General features: G+C 50.3%; 1 protein-coding gene across 3 annotated transcripts in view; it reads left to right on the forward strand.

Moving 5' to 3' along the window:
- The first annotated feature begins 217 nt into the window (after positions 1 to 217).
- The window catches only part of SMARCD3 (SWI/SNF related BAF chromatin remodeling complex subunit D3), a 172,785-nt gene continuing 155,625 nt past the window's right edge, over positions 218 to 17,377 (forward strand). For 2 of the 3 annotated variants that reach the window (XR_012858363.1, XM_075847582.1), the window contains exon 1: positions 9,196 to 9,289. Coding sequence is in view for 2 of the 3 variants with exons in the window: in XM_075847582.1 (XP_075703697.1) it covers positions 9,203 to 9,289 (87 nt within the window). In the remaining variant the exon portion in view is untranslated. Of the gene's footprint in view, positions 328 to 9,195; positions 9,290 to 17,377 lie in introns of those variants that run through there. The other variant, XM_075847583.1, reaches the window with a different exon arrangement.

The raw sequence follows: 17,377 nt of genomic DNA on the forward strand, positions 1-17,377 counted from the left end.
CTGAAATCTGTATATAATATGCTGGATATTGTGTGACGGTCCCTGATATCTGTAAATAATATGCTGGATATTGTGTGACGGTCCCTGATATCTGTATATAATATGCTGGATATTGTGTGACGGTCCCTGATATCTGTGTATAATATGCTGGAAATTGTGTGACGGCCCCTGACATCTGTGTATAATGTGCTGGATATTGTGTGACGGTCCCTTGAGTCAGTGGAATGAGCCGCTATTGTCAGACAGTGCCTCTCTGTGCGCATGTGTAATGTGTCCCAACCCAGAAGAACCAACGGAACCAGAACCCAGAGGCACATGGAGAGAAAGGTGAGACTGCAAAACACCTTCACCCCGAGACCCCCACAGACTACAAAACACCTTCACCCCGAGACCCCCACAGACTGCAAAACACCTTCACCCCGAGACCCCCACAGACTGCAAAACACATTCACCCCGAGACCCCCACAGACTGCAAAACACCTTCACCCCGAGACCCCCACAGACTGCAAAACACCTTCACCCCGAGACCCCCACAGACTGCAAAACACCTTCACCCCGAGACCCCCACAGAGTGCAAAACACCTTCACCCCGAGACCCCCACAGACTACAAAACACCTTCACCCCGAGACCCCCACAGACTGCAAAACACCTTCACCCCGAGACCCCCACAGACTGCAAAACACCTTCACCCCGAGACCCCCACAGACTGCAAAACACCTTCACCCCGAGACCCCCACAGACTGCAAAACACCTTCACCCCGAGACCCCCACAGACTGCAAAACACATTCACCCCGAGACCCCCACAGACTGCAAAACACCTTCACCCCGAGACCCCCACAGACTGCAAAACACCTTCACCCCGAGACCCCCACAGACTGCAAAACACCTTCACCCCGAGACCCCCACAGAGTGCAAAACACCTTCACCCCGAGACCCCCACAGACTACAAAACACCTTCACCCCGAGACCCCCACAGACTGCAAAACACCTTCACCCCGAGACCCCCACAGACTGCAAAACACCTTCACCCCGAGACCCCCACAGACTGCAAAACACCTTCACCCCGAGACCCCCACAGAGTGCAAAACACCTTCACCCCGAGACCCCCACAGACTGCAAAACACCTTCACCCCGAGACCCCCACAGACTACAAAACACCTTCACCCCGAGACCCCCACAGACTGCAAAACACCTTCACCCCGAGACCCCCACAGACTGCAAAACACCTTCACCCCGAGACCCCCACAGACTGCAAAACACCTTCACCCCGAGACCCCCACAGACTGCAAAACAAATTCACCCCGAGACCCCCACAGACTGCAAAACACCTTCACCCCGAGACCCCCACAGACTGCAAAACACCTTCACCCCCGAGACCCCCACAGACTGCAAAACACCTTCACCCCGAGACCCCCACAGACTGCAAAACACCTTCACCCCGAGACCCCCACAGACTGCAAAACACCTTCACCCCGAGACCCCCACAGACTGCAAAACACCTTCACCCCGAGACCCCCACAGACTGCAAAACACATTCACCCCGAGACCCCCACAGACTGCAAAACACCTTCACCCCGAGACCCCCACAGACTGCAAAACACCTTCACCCCGAGACCCCCACAGACTGCAAAACACCTTCACCCCGAGACCTGAGACAGTCATGATACCGCTGACCCCCAGGGACTGTACAGTCATGATACCGCTGACCACCAGGGCCTGTACAGTCATGATGCCGCTGACCACCAGGGACTGTACAGTCATGATACCACTGACCACCAGGGCCTGTACAGTCATGATACCCCTGACCACCAGGGACTGTACAGTCATGATACCGCTGACCACCAGGGACTGTACAATCATGATACCGCTGACCACCAGAGACTGTACAGTCATGATACCGCTGACCACCAGGGACTGTACAGTCATGATACCGCTGACCACCAGGGACTGTACAGTCATGATACCGCTGACTACCAGAGACTGTACAGTCATGATACCGCTGACCACCAGAGACTGTACAGTCATGATACCGCTGACCACCAGAGACTGTACAGTCATGATACCGCTGACCACCAGGGACTGTACAGTCATGATACCGCTGACCACCAGGGACTGTACAGTCATGATACCACTGACCACCAGGGCCTGTACAGTCATGATACCGCTGACCACCAGGGCCTGTACAGTCATGATACCGCTGACCACCAGGGACTGTACAGTCATGATACCGCTGACCACCAGGGCCTGTACAGTCATGATACCGCTGATCACCAGGGACTGTACAGTCATGATACCGCTGACCACCAGGGACTGTACAGTCATGATACCGCTGACCACCAGGGACTGTACAGTCATGATACCACTGACCACCAGGGACTGTACAGTCATGATACCACTGACCACCAGGGACTGTACAGTCATGATACCGCTGACCACCAGGTTCTTGCCATAGAACAATGCAGCGGCCCCCAAGTTTACGTCGAATGTTAGAAATGTTACAAATAATGTCCTTGACGGGTCAGTGGTTCAGATTTATCACCAACACCTGGAACTCAATATTCGTTGCGGGTGTCACTGGGGGGCTACTTGTAAGGGGCTACTTGTGGGGGCGCGGGCGACTTTTATAGCATTTTTAGCCTTCATTGCAGAAATTATATCTGAAATTACAAAATCTGCAGGAAACTAAAGTGGAAATCCCGGCTCCTGAATGTCACATCACATATAATCTCCCTATACTGTTACCTGCACCCTTCACTACTGCATGCTGGGAGAAACTTACTGTAAATGCAACTTCTCCCACAATGCACCACGGATGGAGTGAAGTATGAGGTCCAGCCGACAGTGCAGGAAACAGCAGAATTGTGACTGCAGCTCTGGATGTGACTGGACCATAAAACATCATGTATTCTAGAATTAGTGCAAAATAAATATAGCAAAGGCGTCGTCTAGGGTTGTGCCGCCTGTTTTATCATCTCCAACTATTCAAAGTCCTTGTGAAATAATTTCCATGCAATCCTGTAACAATCTTGTAATGAATTACAGCCCAGAGCTGAACTCACTGGGCTATAGGGGCTCTGGAGTATAATACGGGACGTAAGCCAGTATCAGTAATGTATGTACACAGTGACCACCAGCAGAATAGTGAGTGCAGCTCTGGAGTATAATACAGGATGTAACTCAGGATCAGTACAGGATAAGTCATGTAATGTATGTACACAGTGACTCCACCAGCAGAATAGTGAGTGCAGCTCTGGAGTATAATACAGGATATAACTCAGGATCAGTACAGGATAAGTAATGTAATGTATATATACAGTGACTCCACCAGCAGAATAGTGAGTGCAGCTCTGGAGTATAATACAGGATGTAACTCCGGATCAGTACAGGATAAGTAATGTAATGTATGTACACAGTGACTCCACCAGCAGAATAGTGAGTGCAGCTCTGGAGTATAATATAGGATATAACTCAGGATCAGTACAGGATAAGTAATGTAATGTATGTACACAGTGACTCCACCAGCAGAATAGTGAGTGCAGCTCTGGAGTATAATACAGGATGTAACTCAGGAGCAGTACAGGATAGGTAATGTAATGTATGTACACAGTGACCACCAGCAGAATAGTGAGTGCAGCTCTGGAGTATAATACAGGATATAACTCAGGATCAGTACAGGATAAGTAATGTAATGTATGTACACAGTGACTCCACCAGCAGAATAGTGAGTGCAGCTCTGCAGTATAATACAGGATGTAACTCAGGATCAGTACAGGATAAGTAATGTAATGTGTGTACACAGTGACTCCACCAGCAGAATAGTGAGTGCAGCTCTTGAGTATAATACAGGATGTAACTCAGGATCAGTACAGGATAAGTAATGTAATGTATATACACAGTGACTCCACCAGCAGAATAGTGAGTGCAGCTCTTGAGTATAATACAGGATGTAACTCAGGATCAGTACAGGATAAGTAATGTAATGTATGTACACAGTGACTCCACCAGCAGAATAGTGAGTGCAGCTCTGGAGTATAATACAGGATGTAACTCAGGATCAGTACAGGATAAGTAATGTAATGTATGTACACAGTGACTCCACCAGCAGAATAGTCAGTGCAGCTCTGGAGTGGGTGGAGTAGGACGTGTGGAGAGAGCTGCTGAGACTTCCGTGCAGGCCTTGGATCCAGGGACTTTCCTTATCCTATCTGCCCAGGCCTCATACCATCTGCCTGGGCTTGGAAAGTACCCTGAGGGGGGTTCCATCCTAGGATGGAGCCTCAGACCTCTACCTCCCGGAGCATGCCAGCGGGGGGTAGAGGGTCATCCCAGCTGGCTGGGAATATGCAAACAGTCGCGGGGGTGAGGAGATCATCTCGGGGCAAGGCTGTCCTGGCTCCCCCTGAGGCTGGAACCCTGGATAAGGGTATGGAGACGCGGTCCGGCAGGGTGATCGAGGTGTTGTCGTCTGGAGAAGGACCAGCGCCGTCCGGACATTTGGATGACGGTCGTGTGGAGGAATGGGGACAGCTGAGGACCGGAGAGACGGTGGAGAACTTCAGCTCCCGTCTGGCTATGCGGTTGGAGGAGTATCGGGACCTCAGGAAGTCGCTGCAACGGCTCCGTGCGGACTTGGCGGTCGCCAGAGGAAGGGCTGCAAAATGCACAGGAGGTAAGAGGTCCCGATACCGTTTAAATGTGAAATCCTTGTTGGAGGAAATAAAAGAAGTGGAAGAGAGACGTGAGGAGATTTTGGCAGGAGGAGGGGTGTTTGGAGAAAAGTAAAAAAACGAAGAGAGGTTTGCCGAGATGGCAGCACCTATAAAAATAGAAAGTATGGAGGAAGACACAGCAAAGGAAAATGTGGTGGAGGCAATGGAGCATGAGAATGTAAAGTCCAGAGAAGGCACAGATTCTGAGGCACCCAGGAGCAGTGAGGAGGAGGAGGGTGGACTCACAGCTGGGAATAATCAGGGGAGCTGTGATACTGACAGTGAGCGGCCTCCAGGATTACTTACACAGATCCGTAACGTGGAGTCGCCGGTATCCTTCCAGGGATTTTGTTTTGGTGCGGAGTTACCCGCAGAGGAGGAAAAGGAAAAGGAAAAAAAATCTGCTAAAGGTTCATTTAAAGAGGCTCTGTCACCAGATTTTGCAACCCCTATCTGCTATTGCATGTGATCGGCGCTGCAATGTAGATTACAGTAACGTTTTTATTTTTAAAAAACGAGCATTTTTGGCCAAGTTATGACCATTTTTGTAGTTATGCAAATGAGGCTTGCAAAAGTCCAAGTGGGTGTGTTTAAAAGTAAAAGTCCAAGTGGGCGTGTATTAGGTGCGTACATCGGGGCGTTTTTAATACTTTTACTAGCTGGGCGCTCTGATGAGAAGTAACATCCTCTTCTCTTCACAACGCCCAGCTTGTGACAGTGCAGATCTGTGACGTCACTCACAGGTCCTGCATCGTGACGGCCACATCGGCACCAGAGGCTACAGATGATTCTGCAGTCGATGTAGCTACTTACCTGCAAACGCTGATGCTGCTGCAGAATCAACTGTAGCCTCTGGTGCCGATGTGGCCGTCACGATGCAGGACCTGTGAGTGACGTCACAGATCTGCACTGTCAGAAGCTGGGCGTTGTGAAGAGAAGAGGATGTTACTTCTCATCAGAGCGCCCAGCTAGTAAAAGTATTAAAAACGCCCCGATGTACGCACCTAATACACGCCCACTTGGACTTTTACTTTTAAACACACCCACTTGGACTTTTGCAAGCCTCATTTGCATAACTACAAAAATGGTCATAACTTGGCCAAAAATGCTCGTTTTTTAAAAATAAAAACGTTACTGTAATCTACATTGCAGCGCCTATCTGCTGCAATAGCAGATAGGGGTTGCAAAATCTGGTGACAGAGCCTCTTTAAACTTGTGTATACAGCAAGATCCTTCCTGTGCTCTGAGCCAGATGAAAGTCAGGATCAGGGCGCAGGTCCCGCAAGACCCCCAGCTCAAGCCTCTGCAGTGGGGCTGGAGCGGGAATGCGGGGAGAGTGTTACGGGTCCGGCATTAGAGCACGTGGTGGTCAAAATGGCGCCGGACGCCAACCCCTGCAAAGGGGGCGGTACTGGTGGCCTGGTGACGCCAGGGGGTGTGTCCCCGTGTCCGGTGAATGGCGAGCCCGGGAAACTGGTCTTTGATGCGAGTCAGGGGTCGGGAGAACGGGTAAACCAGAAACCGGATGTGGTGTCTGAAAGCCGGAAGTCTGTCGGTGTCGCAGTAAAGCCGTCAGACGTTCCGGACAAGGGCGGTCACAGAGGGGGCTCCGGCTCTGTTGGCCACTCCTCTGTGGGAGGGGGGAGTGGTCCGGCGCCGGAGGTGGCTCAAGTGACGTCAGTGGCTCCTTCGTCCGCATCGCTGAAAAGTGGTGTAGGCGAGAAGGGGGCTGCTGGCGTCGGGGGCGACGGTGGCCCCTTTCCCAAAAATGTTCAGCACATAGAACAGATGGAGGTTAATGAGGCGGAGGGCACAGCGAGGACACCGCTTATAACATCTGGTGGCGTCCCTGCAAAGGTGCCTGATGATGCGGAGACTGAAGCAGTGTCTACCCACACAAAAAGTACAGAAAAAATACATAACATAGAACCAGGCCTGGCCAGAAGGATGACTGCAGGGGGACCTGGTGGGTTAAATGAAAAAGTTGCGGCTGTGGATGTGGAAACTGCTGGGGGTATGCAGGTGTCTGTAAATAAAGTTGCTGGAGTGTCTGCTGGTAATGGGGTGTTGAGTGCTGTGTCTGTGGGTGGTGGGGATGGGGTATCAACCAGGGGCAATGGGCCTGGCGCTCCTCTTGCTGTGACACCCGGCAGGTCTTATGCTGGTGTGGCAGCGGGGGGACAGCGGGCCCACCCATCTTCATCCTCAAGGTCCGGGGACGGTAACTTGCAACAACGTCTCTTGGACGCTTTAAGAGAGGGAAAGCAAACCCTAACCATAGGGGGAGTGCAGAAGGACCTGTCTTTCTGGATAGACAGATATGGTCTAAATGCCTTCCGAGAGCAACGAGGAGATCAGTGGTCGCTCCCAACAGCCGGGCAGGCTGTAGCCAGGAGGAATGTGGTCCGTCTCCGGTGGCGTGGCAATGATGCATGCCCTCCCAGAAAGAGGGTGGTGGAGCTGCTGCTGGGGATGGGCTTCAAGGCGAGTGACATCTTTGCCTTGATACATCCTCATGGCTCGGTCGAGTTTGACATCAGCTTTGTTCACCTAGGGGGCCTTGAGGTCTTCTGGGGGAACTACGACCTGATGAAGGACGAGCCTGGCTGGCGAGACTTTGCTGCACAAGCAATTTCTCGCCAAAGTGGTCCCAAGAGAGTGACCGTTCTTACCCATAATGAGTCACTCTCTTGTATTGATATCATGACCTGGTTGGGAAGGTACGGAGAGGTAGTAGAGATGCCACGGAAGAACTTAGACGAGTTTGGCATCTGGTCAGGGGCCTGGACGTTCATGGTTAAACTAAAGCGTCTGGGACAGACGGTGTCCCACATACCATCGTCTGCTTTCCTGGGAAGAGATCGGATCCTTGTCTTCTACCAGGGGCAGCCGAAGTTGTGTCACCGGTGTGGCGACCCCTCACATTTGAGTGCAGGCTGCAAGGTGCAGAAGTGTGCTCATTGTGGGGGGATTGGTCATCTAGCCGCATCGTGTGACCAGATTCGCTGCAACCTGTGTGGTGACTTAGGTCACCCGTTCAGTCGGTGTCCTCGCTCTGTTGTCAATGCTTGTTCCAAACCTGCAGAGGATGAGAGGAGGGAGGCCTCCGTGGGTGAGGGTGCGGGCAGGGATGATGGGGCACAGGGGCAAGGGAAGAATGCAAAGAAGGGTCCCCCTTCTCGCCAGAGAAGGGCGGAGAAGCGAAGGAAGGAGAGGAGTCGGAGGGCGCTCCAGGAAACTGGGACGACCTCTGATTCGGATCTGGATGCCCCCCCTGAAGCTGATGCCCCTGGGGAGGTCGAATTGAACGAGGAGATGAGGAGGATCCAAAGGGAGCAGAGGGCTGAGGACTCTCAGTCCTCCCACTATGAAAGTGTGGGAGAGGAAGAGAGGACTCAGCCTACAGCAAAAGGGACACCGGGCAAAACCCAAGGGCCAAATACATCTGGCCCCGCCCTGGCCCAGGAAGGTAAATCCTGTACCCCCCTGGTGCGCTCTACTGATCGATACCATGCTCTCGTGGACATTCCAGCCTCTCATACTAAGAGGGAGGGCATGGTAGGGCACCCTAGAGTCGTTGAGCCTCCCCTGCTGCAGGGGCCGTTGCCCCCAGAGGGGGAGGTTGACCCGGAACTTGGGGATGAAGATGGGAATAGGGTGGTGAGTATGGACTCCTCAGTTTGCAAGAAGCGAGGCAAAGAAGGGGGGTCCTCATCAGATAGAGGGGGGGGGTGGGAAGAAGAAAGCCGTCTAACTCAAACATCCATGATGGCGGCACCCACTCCGTTGACGCTGGCATCAATTAACGTTGCCAGCATTAAGTCAGATAGGGCGAGATTTGCAGCCTTTGATTTTCTTGGCCGAGTTGAAGCCGACATTTTGTTTTTGCAGGAGACCAGGCTGTCACTTTTGGCAGACGTCGTTAAATCTAGGAGGGAGTGGCGACGCGGGCCCTCCTACTGGTCTCTTGCGGCTGAGCCCTATAGCGGAGTGGCGGTCCTTTTCACCGCACCGGTAACATGCCGACGGATGATTGAGTTAGAAATGGGGAGGTGCTTGATCTTAGATGTCCTCATGAGGGGACAGGAATTAAGACTAATCAATATATACGGACCCCAGAGCAAATGGGACCGTAAAAGTCTCTTCATGAGGATTAAGCCTTTCCTTTTTTCAGGTCGACAAGTTATCTTTGGAGGGGACTTCAATACTGTCATGAGACCCCGAGATAGAGGAGGTTCCGGAGATAAAAAATTGACCTACGATAGTGTAGCATTAAAAAATATAGTTAGCGATGCTCGCCTGGTGGATATCCACATCAGGCATACCCCAGGCCACTCGGGTTTCACCTATCGTAGAGGTAGTTGTAGGTCTAGGATAGACAGGTTTTTTTTGAAGGAGGAAGCCATCTCTTCACCAGTGTCCGTTGTTGAGGTGGAGTTCTCCGATCACTGTATGATTATTTTCTCTTTGAACATTGCAGAGTCCCTCCAGATGGGAAGAGGTATATGGAGGCTGAATTCTACTCTCTTGGAAGAAGCGGAGATAAGACAGGCCTTTGAGGATTTTCTTCAGAGCCAGGTACCTTTGTTGGATCTCAGTGGTACTAAGTCTGAGTGGTGGGAGTTGTTTAAAGTCCGGGTGGCAGGATTTTTCCGCAGGCTCTCGAGCCTCAGGTCCATGAGTAGGTACCGCCTATATCAGGAACTGAGGAGGAAACTCGAACATCTGGTCTCAACCGGGGGTAGTGGGGAGGAGATCTCCGTGGTGAAAGCTTTGCTCAGGAGGTGTCAGTATGATAGGCACACATCTTTAGTTCTTGAGAGGGATTTCGGGAGGTACCGCTCGCCCGACCCCTACAGGAACTGTAAGATGTCAGTGAGTCGTAAGGTTGTGACAGGACTGATTGATAGTACAGGATCTCTGAAGAGATCCAAATCAGGGATCTTGGAGGTCGTCAGATCCTTCTACTCGCACCTCTTGGGGAAGCAAGATCCAAACCGAGACGAGATGTCGGCTTTCCTGGCTGAAACCATCCCTGAGCCAGGGGTAGACCCCTCTCTCGGTGTTTTGATAGATTCGATCAAGGAAGAGGAAGTGGGATTGGCGATTGATGGGCTTGCCCTCAAAAAATCGCCAGGGCCGGATGGCTTAACATCCGAGTTTTATAAGACTTTTAAAGGAACCCTAGTTCCCCTCTTGACTGAGGTGTTTAATGAGTGCCTTTCCTCGGGTACTTTGCCAATGTCAATGAGGAGGTCGGCCTTGATCGTTTTATCGAAGGGTAAAGACTCGACCCGTATTGAGAATTGGCGTCCCATAGCGCTGCTCAATACGGACAGAAAGGTTCTCGCAAAGGTGCTGTTTAATCGGCTGGTGAAGTTTGCATCCCGGCTCCTTTCGCCGGTCCAGCATTGCTCTGTTCCAGGCCGCAGCACATTTAGTGCTGTCCTCAGTGTCAGAGAGGCAGTGGAGCAGGGAAATTCTGGTCGGTGGGAGGGGTACATCCTGTCCTTGGACCAGGCCAAGGCTTTTGACCGGGTGGACCACGAGTACCTCTGGTCGGTCCTTCTGAGGTACGGCCTACCGGGGGGGTTTGTCAATTGGCTACAGACCTTATACACTGGGGCTGAGACTTTTGCGCTGGTGAACGGTTGGGTTGGAACCCCCTTTGAGGTTGGGTCTGGTGTCCGCCAGGGTTGTCCCTTGAGCCCTTTGCTATATGCGTTCGCAATTGATCCTTTTCTTAAAAGGATCGATCGTGGGCCATTGGCGGGAGTCGGGGCCGGCCTGGAGGGGCCGGAGGCCACTCAGAGGGTGGTTGCGTACGCAGACGACGTCTCCATTTTTGTCTCCTCGAGAGGGGAGGCAGAGTGGGTGATGTCGGAAGTGGAGCGTTACTCATTGGCATCTGGGTCCAAGATCAACCGGGATAAGTGCAAAAGTCTCTGGCTGGGAGGAGGAGATCCTGGTTTTGATCTCCCGGACACCCTTCCAGAGCCTCAGGGGTCTGCTAAGATCTTAGGAGTCGAATTTGGCCCGGGTGATTACCCCAAGAAGAACTGGGAGGATAGGCTGAATCTAGTTGCCCAGAAGGTCGACCAATGGAAGGGTTGGTCCTTAACCCTGAGGGAAAGGGTTCACTTGGCCAAGGCCTACCTGGTGCCCATGTTGCTTTACCTGGGCAGTGTGTGCATCTTGCCAGAACCTCTCTGGACTCGGGTCTATAGCCTGTTCTTCCAGCTGTTATGGGGGAACAGGCTCAACCTAATCAAGAGGGAGGTTACTTACCTACCAAGGACACTAGGCGGGTTAGGTATGGTTAACCCGGTGGTGTTCCTAGTGAACACCTTTGTTAAGATCAACCTGGCAAACCTCCGGCAAGAGAGGGCTCCTTGGTGGATATCCTCCTGCAGGGGGTGGTTTCGGCCTTTCTTCCAGGAATGGGAGAGAGGAGGGCAAGTGAAAGACCTGCGTACACCTCACGGACATCTCCCGGCTTATGCCACCCTGGCGCTGAAGATTGTTCGCCGGTGGGGTCTGGAGGTGTGGGAGATCAGGACCATGTCGAGAAAATTTCTTGACAGGAGGGTCCTGATGACCCACTTCCAGAAGCCCCTGGCGCTCAAAGACTGCCCAAGTAGTGACCTCGGGGTGGGATTAAAACTTTTAAATTCAGCGAGGATTCCCCAGAAGTTTTGGGATCTGGCTTGGCGTTGCTTCCATGGGAGACTGTATGTGAGGGACAATCTAAAGTGCAGAAGCTCTGATGATCGGGATTGCCCCCGGGAGGAGTGTGGCGGAGTGCTGGAAAGCATGGAGCATTTCCTGCTTCATTGCCCTTTCAATACAGAGGTATACAAAAGGGTGGGAGCCTCCATTGGTTGGCCAGGCCTAACCAGCCTCTCCTATGCTGGGTGGGCCTATGGAGTGTTCGGAGACCTCGGTGGTAGGGACCATTGCACCTTGTTTCTAGTCAGTATAGTGGTCAGGCACTTTATGTGGAATGCACGATGTCTAGTTTCTACCCAGAAGAAAATCCTCCTAGTGGATGAGGTTGTTAGCAATATCATGGGTGACCTGGTGAAGGTGCATTCTTTGGAGGTTGGCAGATTGGGAGCATCCAAAGCCTCTCGTCTTTGGAGGGGCTTTTCCTTTTGGGTGCCTTAATGTGTCTGCCTTCATGAGGGAGGGGGAGTCGTCACCGGTGCTCAACTGGAGGTGGGGGTCTGCGTTCCGCTGAGGCACCAATAAAAAATATAGCGATAGGACTCGGAATAAGGGAAAGGTGAGGGTCAGCATAGGGTCAGCTTTCAATAGGGTCAAGAAAGGGTTAGTAATAGGGTAAGGAGATAGGGCAAGCGATAGGGAGGGTGCAGTGGTGGACGTGGTACCTTGGCCTCTGGGGGGGAGCTGGGGGGGGCTTTCCCTTCTCTCTATCTGGTGATGGGCTAGGTAAGCACTGGAAGATTTTTGTTTTGTTTAGGATTGAAATGGCAGGAAAAAGGTTTACAAGCGACCGAACTTGGTGCTTTCGGGTATGGTGTATTTTGTATATGGTTTGGTATTTGGACAGGTTGGTGACGTGTATTGTATTATAATGTAGAAATGTTGTTAGAATAGGGATAGACTTAAGGGGGTTAATAGATAGGTTGGGAGGGGGTCGGGGGGGTTTGCCTGACCCAGCCCCGGACTATGCGGACATGGGAGGACATGGGGCGGGGGGCTGGGCTGGGGTGTTGGGTGTGGTGGTGGGGGCCAGCATCTGGACTATGCGGACGTGAGAGGACATGAGGCGAGATGCTGGCTGGGGTGGTGGAGTTTAGGTAAGAAGGGTAAGGTTAGGGAAAGTCAGGATGTGTATAGTGTGATTAAAAAATATATATATATAAAAAAAAAAAAAAAGGATAAAAAAAAAAAAAAAATTGGGATTAGTATTATTATATTTTGGATTTTTGGGGTTATTATTATTATTATTTTATTATTATTATGTTGTTGTTTTATTATCATCATTATTATGTTGTTTCTTTAGGCCCTTGGTTGACGCGGGTCGGGGGATTTTCTGTTGGTACTTTGGATTACGTTTATATGATGTTTGTATATATTCTAGTTATTGTTTAGTTTCGGATGAAGTGTAGATGTAAGTATATAAGAGTGGGGTGTATGTGGCCGGGTCTGGTATCGTTTTCTCTTCTCATATACAGAGATGTATATAAGAAAATTTGTTTATAAGAATTGGGTTGTGACTTTTTGGTTATATGGAATTAGTTATGTATTTGTTTTTCAGTTTATGTTTTGTAAATTTATATAAAATAAAGAGATACAGGATATAACTCAGGATCAGTACAGGATAAGTAATGTAATGTATGTACACAGTGACTCCACCAGCAGAATAGTGAGTGCAGCTCTGGAGTGTAATACTGGATGTAACTCAGGATCAGTACAGGATAAATAATGTAATGTATGTACACAGTGACTCCACCAGCAGAATAGTGAGTGCAGCTCTGGAGTATAATATAGGATATAACTCAGGATCAGTACAGGATAAGTAATGTAATGTATGTACACAGTGACTCCACCAGCAGAATAGTGAGTGCAGCTCTGGAGTGTAATACTGGATGTAACTCAGGATCAGTACAGGATAAATAATGTAATGTATGTACACAGTGACTCCACCAGCAGAATAGTGAGTGCAGCTCCGGAGTATAATACAGGATGTAACTCAGGATCAGTACAGGATAAGTAATGTAATGTATATACACAGTGACTCCACCAGCAGAATAGTGAGTGCAGCTCTGGAGTATAATATAGGATATAACTCAGGATCAGTACAGGATAAGTAATGTAATGTATGTGCACAATGACTCCACCAGCAGAATAGTGAGTGCAGCTCTGGAGTATAATACAGGATATAACTCAGAATCAGTACAGGATAAGTAATGTAATGTATGTACACAATGACTCCACCAGCAGAATAGTGAGTGCAGCTCTGGAGTATAATACAGGATAAGTAATGTATGCATGTGCAAAGCGAGGAAACACGTATAGCAGACTTTACATCTAAATATGAATGAAATCACTTTATTACCACAATACAAAATTGCAAAGTATAAAGAAAACAGCCAAATCTTTTAAATATACAAATGTGTGCTGTACCCCAGTGCTGGTCCCTAGTTTGGCCACAGGACGATCACTAATAATATACCTCACCGATCAGATAGAAAACAATGTATGAGATATTCATCCCAGGTTACAATACCCCGATGTACACAAACCTCTCTCCCTACAACGATGTATGAGGATAAAAATCCCAGATGACAATGCAAGGAATCAAACAAATGCTTATACAATGCACTAATAAATTATACAAATATACAACCGTGAGAGAGAGAGAGGGTGGTGGCTATATCACCATGAGGACCAAAAGACCCCACGCGTATCACCATATATGGACAGTGACCTGAGAGGCTCTTCCAGGAGCGGAATCCCCAGCAGAGGAAGAAGGGTGTGTGGCACTATCTACATGGGCAATGTGTGGCACTACCTACGTGGGCAGTGTGTGTGTGTGTGTGTGTGTGGCACTACCTATGTGGGCAGTGTGTGTGGCACTACCTACATGGGCAGTGTGTTGCACTATCTACATGGGCTGGGTGTGTGACACTATCTACATGGGCAGTGTAGCACTACATTCGTGGGCAGTGTGGCACTACCTACGTGGGCAGTGTGTGGCACTATCTATGTGGGGAGTGTGTGAGGCACTATCTACGTGGGCAGTATGTGTGCCACTATACATGGGCAGTCTGGCACTTTCTACATGGACATTGTGTGTGTGGCACTATCTACGTGGGCAGTGTGTGTGTGGCACTATATTTGCTGTGTGTGTGGCACTATCTATATTGGCTGGGTGTGTGACACTATCTACATGGGCAGTGTAGCACTACATTCGTGGGCAGTGTGTGGCACTATCTACGTGGGCAGTGTGTGGCACTATCAATGTGGGGAGTGTGTGAAGCACTATCTACGTGGGCAGTATGTGTGGCACTATACATGGGCAGTCTGGCACTTTCTACATGGACATTGTGTGTGTGGCACTATCTACGTGGGCAGTGTGTGTGGCACTATCTACTTGGGCAGTGTGTGCATGGCACTATATATGTGGGCAGTGTGCGTGGCACTATCTACATGGACAGTGTCTGACACTATCTACGTGGGCAGTGTGTGTGGCACTATCTACGTGGGTGGGCAGTGTGTGTGGCACTATCTACATGGGCAGTGTGGTATTTTCATGGGGTTAGAATAAATAAATCCTGACAAAAGTAATTGTTTAGTTTTTATAACGATCGTGAAAAACTGATGACAAACGGTGGTTAAAAAACGGTCTAGAAAAGGATGACATTTTAGAGACACACTGATGCAAAACGGCCATGACAAACACAGCAACTGCATATTATCCATCATGGAGCTTGCTACCGTAGCCTGGAAATGTCCGGAAAATTAGACAAGTAGCCAGAAAGTACAAAATATGCCAGAAGCGGCTCCTCTCCACCAATGGAAGTGGTTGACTGTAGCATGGCTCTGCCCCCATCAAGAATGGGGCCATGACGATATATTCATGTCAGTTTACTTGGACTTTTCGTAGTGATAGACCCAATTTGCAGATGTATTTCCTCTACTACAGCATGGCACACCAAAGAGTCTACGAGGAAAGAATGATACGCCGTTTATGTATTAACAGACTGAATGAAATGTAACCCGACATCCGGATCGAGCCATCGAGAGACAAATGGGTTAGCAGAAATGTTTAGGTCTATGGAATTATGTACCATGTTTGGTGAAAGCCTTACCCTACAGTATGGAGGAGTCCCCTCCCAGATCTGCTGCGGAGGAGCTCTCATGTTTGCTGGAAGCCTTACCCTACAGTATGGAGGAGTCACCTCCCAGATCTGCTGCTGCGGAGGTCTCATGTTTGGTGGAAGCCTTACCCTACAGTATGGAGCAGTCACCTCCCAGATCTGCTGCCCGGGAGCTCTCATGTTTGGTGGAAGCCTTACCCTACAGTATGGAGCAGTCACCTCCCAGATCTGCTGCAGAGGAGGTCTCATGTTTGGATGAAGCCTTACCCTACAGTATGGAGCAGTCACCTCCCAGATCTGCTGCCCGGGAGCTCTCATGTTTGGTGGAAGCCTTACCCTACAGTATGGAGGAGTCCCCTCTCAGATCTGCTCCGGAGGAGGTCTCATGTTTGCTGGAAGCCTTACCCTACAGTATGGAGGAGTCACCTCCCAGGTCTGCTGCGGAGGAGGTCTCGTGTTTGGTGGAAGCCTTACCCTACAGTATGGAGGAGTCCCCTCCCAGATCTGCTGCGGAGAAGCTCTCATGTTTGGTGGAAGTCTTACCCTACAGTATGGAGGAGTCACCTCCCGGATCTGCTGCGGAGAAGCTCTCATGTTTGGTGGAAGTCTTACCCTACAGTATGGAGGAGTCCCCTCCCAGATCTGCTCCGGAGGAGGTCTCATGTTTGCTGGAAGCCTTACCCTACAGTATGGAGCAGTCACCTCCCAGGTCTGCTGCGGAGGAGGTCTCGTGTTTGGTGGAAGCCTTACCCTACAGTATGGAGGAGTCCCCTCCCAGATCTGCTGCGGAGAAGCTCTCATGTTTGGTGGAAGTCTTACCCTACAGTATGGAGGAGTCACCTCCCGGATCTGCTGCGGAGAAGCTCTCATGTTTGGTGGAAGTCTTACCCTACCGTATGGAGGAGTCCCCTCCCAGATCTGCGTAGGAGGAGGTCTCATGTTTGTTGGAGGCCTTACCCTACAGTATGGAGGAATCCCCTCCCAGATCTGCTGCGGAGGAGGTCTCATGTTTGGTGAAAGCCTTACCCTACAGTATGGAGGAGTCCTCTCTGAGATTTTCTGCAGAGGAGCTCTCATGTTTAGTGAAAGCCTTACTCTACAGCATAGCTGGGGAACGTCCGGCCCGCGAGATCATTTGGCCTGGCCCGACCTCACTTAGACATTGCTGCCGCCATGTCATTTGCTACTTGGCTCTATCCGCCCCACTCATTCGCATTTAGGAGCAGAAGAAGGGCAGATGGAGCCAAAGTATAGGGGCAATCTGAGTGAGGGCGGTGCGTGCTGGACCAAGAGTGGACCAGTCCGGTCACCTGACCTGAGTCTGTGACGTGAGGTCAGGTGACTGGACTGGTCCACTCCCGGGCCAGCTCAGTCCAGCACTCCTGACCTCACTCTGACCTCCTTGGCCCCGTCCACCCGCCCTACTCACTCGAAGTGAGGCCAGGTGACTTAAAGTTTTTTTTTTTCATCAAGGACATTTATGATATATCCACAGGATATGTAATAAATGTCAGATAGATGTTGGTCCCAGATCTATCTCTAGAACGGGGCTCCATAAATCCTGTTCTACCTCTTTGTGTTGTGGCGGAATTGTGTAATGTCTGACCATGAAGAAGAAAACAGCTGAGCTTGCTGAACTACGCTGTTTCCGTAAGTCCCATAGAATTGAATAGTAGACATAAATGTCCCTGATGGGAAAACCCCTTTAAAGAGGCTCTGTCACCACATTATAAGTGTCATATATTGTACATGATGTGATCGTCGCTGTAATGTAGATAACAGTGGTCCTAGTAATAAAGAGGATCTGTCACCACAT

Source organism: Rhinoderma darwinii (genome assembly GCF_050947455.1).
Source record: "Rhinoderma darwinii isolate aRhiDar2 chromosome 5 unlocalized genomic scaffold, aRhiDar2.hap1 SUPER_5_unloc_3, whole genome shotgun sequence".
Classification (NCBI taxonomy): domain Eukaryota; kingdom Metazoa; phylum Chordata; class Amphibia; order Anura; family Rhinodermatidae; genus Rhinoderma; species Rhinoderma darwinii.